This window comes from Agelaius tricolor, unplaced genomic scaffold, assembly GCF_023055355.1.
Source record: "Agelaius tricolor isolate 1412-34295 unplaced genomic scaffold, bAgeTri1.0.p SCAF_18, whole genome shotgun sequence".
Taxonomy (NCBI): Eukaryota; Metazoa; Chordata; class Aves; order Passeriformes; family Icteridae; genus Agelaius; species Agelaius tricolor.
The window spans coordinates 11,136,847-11,150,025 of NW_027269278.1; the positions used below are offsets into that span (position 1 = coordinate 11,136,847).

Genomic DNA, 13,179 nt, shown 5'->3' on the forward strand with positions numbered 1-13,179 from the left:
TCCCCAACTTCCCCGAATTTCTGAGGCTTAAATGAGTCCCATGTGTTCCGCACAACTGCTTTCTTCAAGCATTTGATGTCCAGTTGGGCTTTGGATATATTTTTTTTAATATCCACCTATGAGAGAGGTGATGGCCTCTGAGCTGGGAATGCAATTTTTAAGTAGGTAAGTAATTCTGGAAGAATGTTGGTGTTTCAAGCAAACACTTCAGTGCTTACTGCCTTTATAATCTTTCCAGACCATTGTCATTGACAGCTTCTGTTTGGATTACCTCTCTTTGGTGGTTAATGAGAAAACTTCTTGGTTTTCTCAGTTTTGCTCTGCCTAGACACCAAGCCTCTGCATCACAGGGCTGGACCCAAACACACTGCAAACAGAGATGCAGATCCACCAGCTGCACTCCACACTCAAAACAGGAAACCAGAGGAAAAGCTGCCTGAGAAGCCAGAAACCAAACCTCTGCCCTGCCAGTGCAATTTGGGCTGCACAGTTCTCCTTGCCATTGCTGTCAGCACCTTCACCAGGCCCTCTCCTCTCCCCATCCAGAACCATTGGAACCACACAGGATAAACAAATGCATCTGCAGTTCCTCTACCGGGTGGGATGGAAGACAACTTTTTATTATCCCAGTGGAAGAATTACCTTTAAATCAAAAGGAAAATAAACTGCTGCCATTAAGAACTGGTCTTCACAAAATCATTGTTGCTTCCACATCAGAGAGCCAGCAAATGGATGTAGCAGGAAAACATGCTGGATCTGCTTCCCCTGTTTAAAGAGGGTTTTCCCTCTAGGCAAATAATTACGTGAATTGGCCACAAAACTGATATTAAAATAAAATGAAAAAGACTGGAACTACAAAGTTTGCCTTGTAAAATGAATGTTTGTTACTTCTGTCTTTTGGGCTCTTACTGGGAGAGGTATGTGTGCAAATGACTTCACACACAGGAGACACTCCTTGAAGTCTGGATATTTACAAGTGAAACATGGGAACAAACACAGGACTGAAACCTAAATTACAGTTGACCTTGATTAGCCTGGCTAAGAAATCTAAATACCTCACCAACAGAAGCCTTCATCAATGTTTAAAAGTACCCAAGTCTAGTAATGCACAACCAGCCAAAAGACCCATGCAATGTGTTTTGGACACCACAGGAGCTGTGTCCATGCACGAGCTGCCACCCAAGGTCTGCAATCAGCTGCCCACTGCAAAACACCAGGAAAATTTGGTGTCCACACAGCCCATGAGGTCTGGCCATATAGTATGGTCTCCCATACCTCACATGGGATTTCTGGCAGCCCTCCTGAAGAGCTAAAATGCTGCTGCTGCTCTGGTTTGCACAAAGAGCAATCCCAGAACTACACTGGGCTCCTCCAGCCACTCTCACAGGCTGCACCTCGACAGCACTTTGAGATAATTGCATAGGTGGAGGCAATTCATCAAGACATCAGGCAGTTCAATTTTAGCCTACTCCCACAGTCCCCTTGTAAAAGGAGTTTGTTATTAATGCCACATGTGGTTTTCTGGTGCTGCCATTTCCAAAATGCCTGGTTAAGTGCATGCCTTGGAGCTTTCTGGTAAGAAAGGAACCACAATGGCACAGAGGAGCTGCCACCAGGAAGAGGCTGAGGCATGTGTTCCTCATTTCCCACACATCATCCTGTCTGCATTCATATTATATTTATGGGTCACACACGAAAAGCTTGCACAGACTTTCCCTAAGTTGTGTACTAACTGAAATTCTTAATTGCTAAGGAGAGAAAACCCCAGACTCCACTGTTTATGGTCAAGGTCTAGACCTGTAACCAAAGTGGCTGTTCCAGCGCTTCACTGTGCTGGGTTTTTATGTCAGGGAACCATCTTCCCTTCTACACATGCTTCTTCAACCCCACTCACAGACATCAGCCTAGAAAAACACATTTGGCTTCACTTTATGTCTTGAAAATTAATTAAAACCAGAGTTTTACCATCCTTACCAGTTGATTTCTGGCTTATACATTACAGCTGACTTCAGTGGATAGGCCTGGATTTACAGCACTGCAGCCAAAGGAAGATATTAGCTCACTGTCCAAGGCTCCCAAAATAAAAGTTTCTGAAGATGCTGACCTGCTTAGCTCCAATAGCTCCCTAGCCTGAGTTGGACTATAAATATGTGAGAATGGCCTGCACAGGAGTATTTCAATTCTGACAGAGCAATTGTTCCCCAAAATGAAAAGCCAGCATGGAGCAATGTCTGTGTCATTATTCTTTTTTACCTAAAGTCTATTAATTGATTATATTGGTGCAGTTACCTGTCTGTTAGTCACAGAATCATGGAATGGTTTGGGTGGGAAAGAGCCTTAAAGACTATTTACACCCAGCTCCTCTGCCACAGGCAGGGACACCTTCCCCTATCCCAGGTTGCTCCAAGCTCCATCCAACCTGACCTTGGACACTTCCAAAGATGGGGCAGACACAGCTTCTCTGGGCAACCTGTGCCAGGGCCTCAGCACCCTCCCAATAGAGAATTTCTTCCAATATCCTGTCTAACCCCACCCTCTGTCAGTATGAAGCCATCTCCTTCTCCTGTCACCCCAGGCCCTTGTCAGTAGTCCCTCTCCAGCTCCTCTGTAGCTCCTTCAGGTACTGTACAGCTGCAATTAGGATATCCCAAAGCCTTCTCTTTTCCAGGCTGAAAAATCCCAGTTCTCTCAGCCTTTCCTCATAGCAGAGGTTCTCCATTCCCCTATTTACCCTCGTGGCCTCCTCTAGATTCATTCCAACAGATAATATCCTTCCTGTGCTGGGGACCACAGAGCTGGGTACTTAATGCTGAATTATTTTCAGTAACAAGCTGCATTATTCTAAGCAGACAGATCATGGTGCCTTTTCTCCCTGCCTTCTCAAAAGGCTCCCACTGCTGCAAGAGATGGGCAGGATGATGTCTGAGGTCTTCCAGGCAACACACAAGTGATTTACAAAATTCAGAAGGCAAACATTATACACCGGAGGGACAAAATGGGTAACACACCTCTCAACTAAAAATAAATCCTAGTATTCTAAAGGAAATGCATAAAATAGGACAATCCTGTTTCATATCATACTTTTCTTCTGCAAAGCCTCTTCTCTGCTCTGCTTTCTATTAATGAAGACATGCACATGAAGTAATTCCCCTCATTAATCAACTTCATTCTTTTGGTTTCTTCCCACTTGAAGTGACAGCCCTACATTTGGGATGTCACGTAGTGGTGGAGCTGAGACTGATTTTAGGGATGAGTAGTGAAGGCAGATGAAACTCTCAAGAAACAGAGACCTTGGCTTCAAAAGGCTTCTCCAGTAAGTGCAGAAGAGAAGGGAATGGGTTCTGGTGAACCACAAAGGCAGCATCTCACTGGGAAAGAGGAGGAATATGTAGGAGAACAACTGAGTAGGTTGAGGGCAAATAGAACCACCCCTGCATGAGGCAGAGAAAGAGATGGGGGCAGGACTGCTAAGAGCACTGCACAGCCATTGCTTAGAACCACAGAATCATTCAGGCTGGAAACGACCTCTAAGACCATCAAGTCCAACCATTAACCCAGCACTGCCAAGCACACCACTAAATCAAGAGCCACATCATTTAAATCCCACCAGGAACACTTCCCTGGGCAGTCCAGACCAATGCTTCACAACCCTTTTGGTGAAGAAGTGTTTCCTAACATCCAATTAAACAACTGTGCAATGCAGAGATCCTCCTGCTCTCAAAGGTCAGCCTACTCACAGTTCAGCTCTCCCATCTGCTCCTCATTTTCTCCTTTTCCTCCTGCCCAGATGCTGCTGCCTGCCCTGCTCAGGAAAGCAGCACAGCCCCTCTGCCCCCTGCCCCTCCCAGCTCCCAGGACAAATGGCCCAACATGCTGAGAGCACCCCAGGTCAGGGGGAGTCACTCTGCAGCAGGGATGCTCCTGGCCTTGGGAAGCACAGCCTGGGACACCTCCCAGGGGATCCCAGCCCCAGGGCCTGGTCCTGCCCAGCAAGAAACACATTTCCATCGTTATGGTGGCTGCACATCTGCTTTTCCTGCTTTTCTGCTGCCCCCAAGCAAAGCTGAGCTCAAGGCAGCTCTGTGGCAGCCTGGCTCCTGCCTCACCCTGGGCACCAGGAAGGCTTTTTCCCCTAGCCTGCCCCTAGTATCAACAGTTGAACTATTCTCCACAAAGTCTTTGTCCTCCTGCAAATCTGGCTGAAATTGGCCAAGTTCAAATGTTACTGGAGAAGACAGACCCATACAGCCCTTACACAGAAATTCAGGCTGAGGTGTGTGCTGTGATGCATGATCAGTGGGGTGTCAAAACCAAATCAAACAAGAGCAGAAGAGCAACAAATCCCAGCATCCTTCATAGCTGTTACAACAATGTCAGTAGGATATGCCATAGGGTTAAAAATGGAAACTAAAATCCTCTATGGGATTTCAAAAATAACAATAAACCTACAGAACTTCATAAAGAAAAAAACTGTTTCTGCTGTAAAGTTTTATTGTAAGGCCCAAACCTCTCCTCTTAAGATGTTAAGTATAAAAATATTGAAATCATCTTATGGAAGCTGTTTTCTCCCTCAGTCCCATTTCCAGAGCTCTGGATCACTTCATCCCTTTAAAGCTTCCTTTGCTTGCAGCTCAGTTATAAACTAGCACTGCTGGCTTGTGGATGCAAGTGTCACCACACACCACTTAATATCCACCTTCTACCTCTGCATTTTCACCACCCTGAAACAGCTCAGAGTTTATTTGATCACCCTGAAGGGAACTAAATAAGTAAATTCATTTGAATATGCAACTGGATTTAATAAAAGCTGCCCATATGCTTCTGCTGAATAATACTCCCAAGCCTGCTTTCTGTTTGGTTCCTCCTTCTTCAGGGATACATCTTGCTTTGGAAATACAATTATCCTCACCTCCTTATTAGATACAGTTAATCAGTGCAGCCACAGCCATGTGGATGTAGTCATTCAGTGTTTGCTGGTTCCAAACCAGGATAAGACCAGCCTGGACCAGGACTGCAGGTCCTGGGGGTAAGAGAGAGGAGGAAAAGCCTTGTGGTGATGTTAATGCCATTTTCCCAGTGCAGATGTGGCAGCAGAGTTGAGGTCATTCCCAGTCCCCTGACACCATCCAGAAGTGCTGGAGCATCACCAAAATCCCTCTCCACCAGGAGCTGGGACAGGCAAGGTGCCAGGCTGCCCAGGGGACAGTGCTGGTGCTCTCTCCCAGTCCCTGTTTCCTCCCAGAGTTTCTGGTTCTCAGAGTTCTGCCACTAAACCACATGACTGATACAGGAGAAGGCACAAACCTGCCAAGGGCACTGCTGATCCAGCAGGGTTTGCCACACCCCACAAGGGCAAAAAGCCACCCTAAAAATGACAATCAACAGCCCGTTAGAGTGAAATTTCACATCTTAACTTCTAATAAATTAAACTCTTAATTTCCAACAGACCCCTGAGGCATCTGTAAAACCTCCTGGCTCCAGCATCTCGGGGCTGCTGCGGGCAGGTGCCACCTGAGGGAGACAAAGCCCTTCCCTGGACACAGAGCCCTCCCTGCTGGCCACAGCCTCCCCTCCCAGCAAAATTCTGTCCTCATCCTTTGGTGGAGTCCCCAGCGCTTTCCTGGCAGGGATGCAAGGGCCACACAGGCTGGTTCTGCAAAATTAACCCCATCTCCCCTCTCTCCACTTCTGGGGAAACGCTGCTGCCCTCCCCAGGGAGGATCACAGGGGTCCAGGGGAAGTGAAAACTGCAAATATCCCTGGAATTCCCTTCCAATCCTCCTCTCTTGAGCTCCATGGAACACATACAACTCAATAGGTGTTTCTGTAATTTCTGGGCACTCAAGGGGAGCCAGGCCAGGACATGAGGTGGCAAAGACAAGCAGGGAGTTTTCCTAACACACCCATTCAGGAAAAAAAAAGGAAAAAAAATAAGGGAAAAGAAAAAGGAAAAAAGGGCATCAACCACAGGAAGGAGAAGGCTAAGGAAAGCCAATACACCCCTTCCAGAGCAACAGGCAGTGCAGGGCTCACTGCATCAATTCAAAAAGTAGGAGCAGAGCTGGAAGATCTCTCTCCATGCCATGGAGAATTTACAGTGCTTTTTAGCAACCCCTTACACCAAGTTCTTGCTTGGGAGTGGCTCCCTAATGAGCTGCTGAGCCCCTCAGAGCTGGGGCACTGTGGCCATCCATTGATGAGGGGCAGGGCAGCCAGCCAGAAGGCTGAGGTTTGGGGTCTGGCCAGAACAAGGGCTCCCTCCTCCTGCACATCCAGCAGGACAGCTCTGCACCCATGGAAACATTTTTGGATATGGGCAAATGAGGATCTATCTCAACACCTGAGGCTCTTTCACCAGTATCCCCTCTTAGAGTTCTAATGGGACAAACCCCAAAGCCTTCACTCACTTTGCAGTCCAGTGAACTCTTAAATAAGAGCATGAATACAACCATGAAAGGGCTCAAGTGTTTCATCCCTATAAACATTAAGGGAGATTATTGCTCAGGCTTTTAAGTTTTAGGGCTGAATCCCTCAAAAGCTATTACTAATGAAGAAAGAGAGGAGGGAAAAAGTGAAAAAAAGCAGCTTAAAACAGGCAAGGAAAATCACGGAAAATGCTGGAGAGGACCACAGAGCACAGATTAGAAAAGAACAAAAATCAAGGAGCAGTGGAGTTACCGGGTACCCATCGCGTCCTGACTGCCCCTGTGGGGGGAACAAGGGACATGAGTCAGTCAGTGCACCTGGAGCAGCTTGACATCACAGAGCATGGCAGGACACGGGGCCATCAGCTCTCCAGCCAGCCCTAAACTAAACTCTGGGGTAACTTTCCTATCAGAGGGCTCACACCTACAGTGCATTTTCCCTGATTTCCCTGGATTGTGATCCCCTGCCCCCCTTTGGCTACTTACCAGGGTTTTGCCAACATCCCTGCTGCCAGTGCCCAGCCCCTGCTGGCCCTGGAGCCACAGACATGCATGGCACACACTGGGTCCTGGCCATAAAGCTGCCCTGGGATGGGGGTGCCAGGAGGAAGGAAAACACCCCAGTGCTGGGGAGAGGTCGTGGAGGCTGGGGCAGCAGCCAGGACAGCAATCACTGAGCTTCAAGCTCCTGCTCCAGCACTTGATTCTGTGAAGTTTACCCCTCTAAATCCATTGACTTCCTTGCAGGATGCACTCTCCCAGCTCACATCTAAACTTTGCATTATTTGCAGTGAAGCAGAAAGCACAGCTGATGCTGTGGGGAATGACCCTACTGCAGAGCCTAGCAGCAGCTGCAGGATCAGCAGAACAAAACACAGCCCAGTCAGGGCATTTCACCTTCCTTGCTCTGCTCAGGGGATTCCCAGAGGTGTTTACAGCCCGAGGGGCTGCTGACCATGCCCTGAGCTACAGCAGACCCAGAGCAAGACCCAGGAAGGAGCTGGTGGGGATCAGCTGGCACAGCAACAGGCAATGAGGGGACTGCCTGTGCAGCAATGTCACCTGCTGCAGCAATGTCACCTGCTGCACAAACACAGGTGATCTCAGTGTGCTGTGGGTGCAGAACTGGAGTCAGGCTTTGCTCATGGCATGGGACAGCTCCAGCAGCCCCTCCACACCACTCACAGGGGTTCTCCCCTCCCCTAAGCACCCCTGCAGCTGTAATGCCTCCTGCAGCACTCCTGGTTCATCCAGATCCAACACTGACTCCAGCCTCTGCCTGTTTAACCACTTACAGCTTGGGATAAAGGGTACAGGGAGCTTTATGGAGAGGTAAGGCAGGGAGCACACACTGATAAATAGGAAACACTTGGAACACCCTGCCCTCGCTTGCTGGTGAGTTCCCCAGCCAGCACATTAGCACATAAAGTGTTTGCTAATATCTGTGACTGTAAATGCTCAATTACAGTCTATGGTAAGCCTATATTTCAATTGCAGAAATTTCCTACCCAGCATGTGATTTTAATACTCTCCAAAACAGAGGTTTTATAGTATATCTGAGCAGAATACCCCTTACTCACAGACAGGACAATCAATCATCCATGAGCCACAAATCCTGTACCACAAATTCTAATAATTTTATATGCATAACTAACTTATGACAGCCAAAAGAATAAAATACCAGAACAACTGCTACTAGGGAACAACAGAATTGGGGATACAGTTCAAGCAGTGTAATGCTGTACATGTAAGAAGTAATCAATTCCTTCTGGCCTAAATCAAGAAACAGAAGAAACTAATAAATGCAGTACTGTTAAAATAAAATAATATTGTGGTTCTGTGGGTTCTAGGACTTATTTTATATTATGCTTAAAGAAGTCTCTGGCAAAGGCCATTTATGCTAAAAAGCAGGATTAAAAAAAACCAAAACCAACCGACCAACCCCACCCAACCCAAAAATTAACTAAACCAGGAGTTGTCTTTCAAAGAAGGGCAAGGGGAGAGGAAAGGAAAAAAAGGTCTTGTTTGTGTTAAATCTCCCCTGTGCTCCATTTGCAATTCAATAGTGCCGTGGGAACCAGGAAATGAAACCAACTAGAGACAAAGAAAAATTAATAGTGCACCATATGTTGCCTGTGCTGGATGGCCATAATAAACGTGAGCAGACAGCACACGTGAGGCAGCACCAGCCCTGGCTGCCTGTGGGCTCAGAGGAGCCTCTGAGCATGACCAAACAGCCACACAAACCCATTCCCAACTGGCCAAAATTCTTCAGTCAATGGGGAGTGTCCCTTAAAGGTGTATTTGGGGAGTTTTAAACAGGCAGTATCCCACTATCCTCTTTATTTGTAATCCCAAATAATTGTTTTGCTCAACCCCCTCTTAAGTATTTAGGTTAAAAAATTATCTTGAAATAGAAGCAAAAATTCAAAGGGCTGAAAACTCTTCACTAAACCCACAGGCAGGGCTGCCAGTCCCAGGAGAACCAAAGCCATGGGGCTGGGACAGCCCCCAGTCCTTGTCACCAAAACAGAACTGGGAATTTATTAGCCCAGGAATAGTAGCCAAATTTATTTTCCCTAAAATAAGCCCTTTCAACCTAGTGAGGCTCTACAGGAAGAGAACAACAAGAAATGCCTCTGCTAGTGCAATGACAGACAAGGAAATGTGGCTGCAAACAGCCTGAACCCCTCCTCCTCCTCCTCCTCCTCTGGGGGAAGAAAGGTAGAAAACCAGGAGCACCTAATACCCATAATTTATTTTTTAAAGCAACCCTCAGCAACTGGGAGGGCACAAATAAAACATAAATTCTCACTCCAAAACCAGCAGGAGAACAACAGATTTGGATGTGGTGGCACAGCCAAAGGCACGTCTGAACATTTGAAAGGAGGAGTTGACACATTTTCAACTATTACCCCTTCAAACAACTATTTCCCCATAAATTTTCTGGTTGCATTGGTAGGAATGCTCATTATTCTACCCAAGACTTCAAAGAAAGAAGCAAGCAAGCTATGGTTTTCCCTCTAGCCCCCCTTGTGAGGAAACCAAACCCATATTAAATGCTGGAAACACAATAGATAAGAAAAGCAAGACAGAGCTTTAGAATCAATAAACCCAGTAACATGTTAAATATTAGTACAGCACTCTTTCTGTTAAATAGAGGCAGACTAAAGAGCTCTTTAAAGGGAAAACTCCTTTTTACTGAATATTTTCTGAGTTTAAAATTAGTGGAAGTCCCTTGGAGCAGCAAGTTAAACATTTAAAATTCCCCCCACAATTTGTCTACAATCAGGAAAATAAAAAAAAAATCCAGCAGCATCTGGTACTGATTTTGTTCCCAGACACACCTCCACCAAAAAATGCTGTGCTTTTGCAAGGACACTGAAAGGCAGGGGAAGGGGAAGCCTTAACTTTGTTGATCCAACAGTAAAGTCCACGATACTTACTGCAGGTCCTGGAAAACAAAAGAAAAACAAAGAAGAAAAAAGTCAGTTACAAAGAAAAAGTGCAACCTGATAAAGCAACAGAAAGCAGGAACCAACACCAGAATGATTTAGGACTCTTCAGTCCAATTCCATGTGATGACTTTGCAGATACACTCAGCACCATCCACACCCTCCTGTTACAGCCCCATCTCACCCATGCTGCTGGCACAGCAGTACTGACAGGGCTGTAAAACCACTTTTTTTCCCATTTTTTCACAGTATGACTCTGTTTCTTCTCCCCCCACAAGGCCCTGGGCATGTCACAGGGCAGGACCCTTGTGCAGGGCATCATGGCCCTGGGCACCACCTGTGGCCAGCAGGAAGGAGACAGAGGTGGCCAGAAAAATGTGCAAATTTTTACCAATAAAATCTATATTTTCACCATGGATCTTATTTATCCTTTGGGTAATGCAGGAGGGGCAGGATATAAGCTCACAAAAGCCAGAGGAGCAGTGTGGAAGGGACCTGACAAGGGCAGTGCTGCTGCTTCCACAGACCTCAAATGTTTCTGTCGGATGTGCCCCCCTCTCCCTGACCTCCAAACATGTCACAAAAAAAAACCAACCAAAAAAAACCAACCAAACAAACAAAAAACACCCCAGAGCCCTGTGCCACCCTCATGTGCCCTGCTCCTGTTCCCTGTGCCACCCTCGTGTGCCCCTGCTCCTGTTCCCTGTGCCACCCCCGTGTCCCCCTGCTCCTGTTCCCTGTGCCACCCCTGTGTCCCCCTGCTCCTGTTCCCTGTGCCACCCTCGTGTGCCCCTGCTCCTGTTCCCTGTGCCACCCCCGTGTCCCCCTGCTCCTGTTCCCTGTGCCACCCTCGTGTCCCCCTGCTCCTGTTCCCTGTGCCACCCTCATGTGCCCCTGCTCCTGTTCCCTGTGCCACCCTCATGTGCCCCTGCTCCTGTTCCCTGTGCCACCCTCGTGTGCCCCTGCTCCTATTCCCTGTGCCACCCTCATGTGCCCCTGCTCCTGTTCCCTGTGCCACCCTCGTGTGCCCCTGCTCCTGTTCCCTGTGTCCCTGCTCAGTGCCTGAGCTCCAGGGAAATTCCCCTCACACCCATGTCAGGCTTTGGGGGCCAGGGGCACAGTCTGAGGCTGCCTCTAAGAGCAGGAGGAAAAGAAACATTCCCCCAAATCCCCCAGCAGGGCAGGGTGCTCACCACAGCCACAGCAATTTCTGCAGTTTTCCCACTGCTTGCTCAAGCTGGTGCTGCCCTGATGTGAGCACTGAGCCCTAATCCAAAGCAATCCATGCTGCACTCCTGTTCATGAGGCAGCCTATAGCTCTGTCTGGGATTTATTCATGCTCTGACTCTTGCCTGATCAAAACCAGAAACTAGAAACACAATTAGAAAAGGAAAAAAAAAAGTGGAAAAGCTTAAAATGGAGGCAAAAAAAAAAAAAAAAGCTTTGTTCATCTATGTTATTCAATAATATTATTGAAGAAACACATTTCAAGTCAATGCCTTTTCAAGGATTTTTAAATTAATTTTAAAATTAAAAACATGGCTGAGTTGAATTAAATAAAAACCAAACAAGCCTAAGAATGAGGGGTGGCAACAAGCAATGGCTGGCAGTGCACCAAGAACCATCCCACTGACCTGTGTCTGTCACCTGGAGGGGGCCAGGGCCCCACAGCCACACCTGGGGCAGGGACAGCCTCCAGGCCAGGAGCACAGGGGCTCAACTTGCTCTCCTTGGTTTAATTTCTTCTGAATACAGAAGCCAGTGGCTCTATGCCAATTTATTAACTGAGAATCATAAACCTGATTTATTAACTCACTTACACCAGGCTACCCACAAGCAGCCTTTTGTGGAAAAGTCAAGACTTAAGTCTCAAAGAAGTGTGCAGGAAATTATTTTAATATGGGATTTCAATCATGTACCAATTATAATCTCTTTGGAATTTGTTGCCTACTTTCCTTTTCTCAGCTACTGGTTTTTTCTCCCCAACATGTGCAGGCAAGTGCTCTTTTAAAGTGCTTCCTCCTCCCAAATTCAGGAATCAGTCAAATGGGAGGGTCTGTAAATGCACCTCTGGATGTTCTCCAGCCTCACCAGAGGAGTTACACCAATCTTTCACTGTGCTGTTGGCCAATTGAGGCTAAATAAATCTTCATTAAGGCATAAAGTTAAACCTATTGAACTGATCTTCTCTCCTCCTAAGAACAACATAACTTTCTGGTTTGCTGAATGTGTTTTTCAACAGCCCAGCCACCATGCACTTGTTTCTTATGGAAAAAAAGTCAAATATTTTTGCAATTCAACAATAAATAAAGAAGCTGATCTTGTACCCAGGGGCTGCCCCTCATCCAGCCATCTCATCATTGTGGGCACATTGCACAAGATTTATGCTCTTTTCAAAGAAATTTGCCAGAATTTACTCCTAATAATTTTGATTGGTGATAATCAGTTTGAGAGGCTGCAAGGGAGAATGAAACAACTTGGAAATTCTTCTTACAATAAATAAAAGTTGGAAACAGCCTTTGTGTATTGAAAACTACATGACAAATTAACTTGGGGGCTGATTCCAGAAGGAAGAGGAGAAAGACAAAAATATCCTGCAAATGCAGAGACTTTGGTCTATGATTGATTCACCTGAACAGGGAGGATGCTGCTGTAACCAGGAGTGAGCACCTTGTGCTCAAGCATGCAAGGGCATTCAGATATTTGGAAACACAAAAAGATTCCTTAAGAGCATGCACAGCTGTGCTAGCAGGAGGTGAAAATCAAACTCATTAAAAATTAATGACCCAAATTTCCTGATGGACCAACATGGATGTTATTTTGTATATCCTAAGCCCGAGTGGGTCACAGCAGCCTCATCCCCAGCAGTACACAAACATATGGGAAATGACAGGTCACAGTCATTTATTTCCAAGTATTTTTTCAGCTTGGAAATTTTGGGATAAGATGATATTTCTGTTAAATCTGCAAGTCATTTATCATGCAAGCTCTCCTGCCATGAGAGGAGAGAGCCAGGCAGGGGAAACAAAACCACACAGACATTTCCAACAGCTCAGGAAGAGTCAGAGGGAACTTTGCTGCAACCCTAAAGGGCAAATAGCCCATCCCCAAGAGAGCAAACATGCATTTGTGGCCACCTGAAGATGTAAAAAAAATATAGTAAAAAAAAAAAATCTATATTGATACATGGCTATGTGTATTTAAACACAAGCACAATGTATATACATACACATAGAGCTATTAATTTGGGATGCTGTAAGGTGAGTAACTGAGCCATGGGTAACAACAGGTAACAACTG

General features: G+C 46.4%; 1 protein-coding gene across 1 annotated transcript in view; it reads right to left on the bottom strand.

Annotated features, from left to right (window-relative positions):
- Positions 1–13,179, bottom strand: part of COL23A1 (collagen type XXIII alpha 1 chain) — a 174,892-nt gene that overhangs the window by 29,505 nt on the left and 132,208 nt on the right. The window contains exons 4-5 of the mRNA XM_071443293.1: positions 9,837–9,879; position 9,570 (exon numbers count right to left, since the gene is read on the bottom strand). Coding sequence (XP_071299394.1) covers position 9,570; positions 9,837–9,879 — 44 coding nt within the window. The remainder of the gene's footprint in view (positions 1–9,569; positions 9,571–9,836; positions 9,880–13,179) is intronic.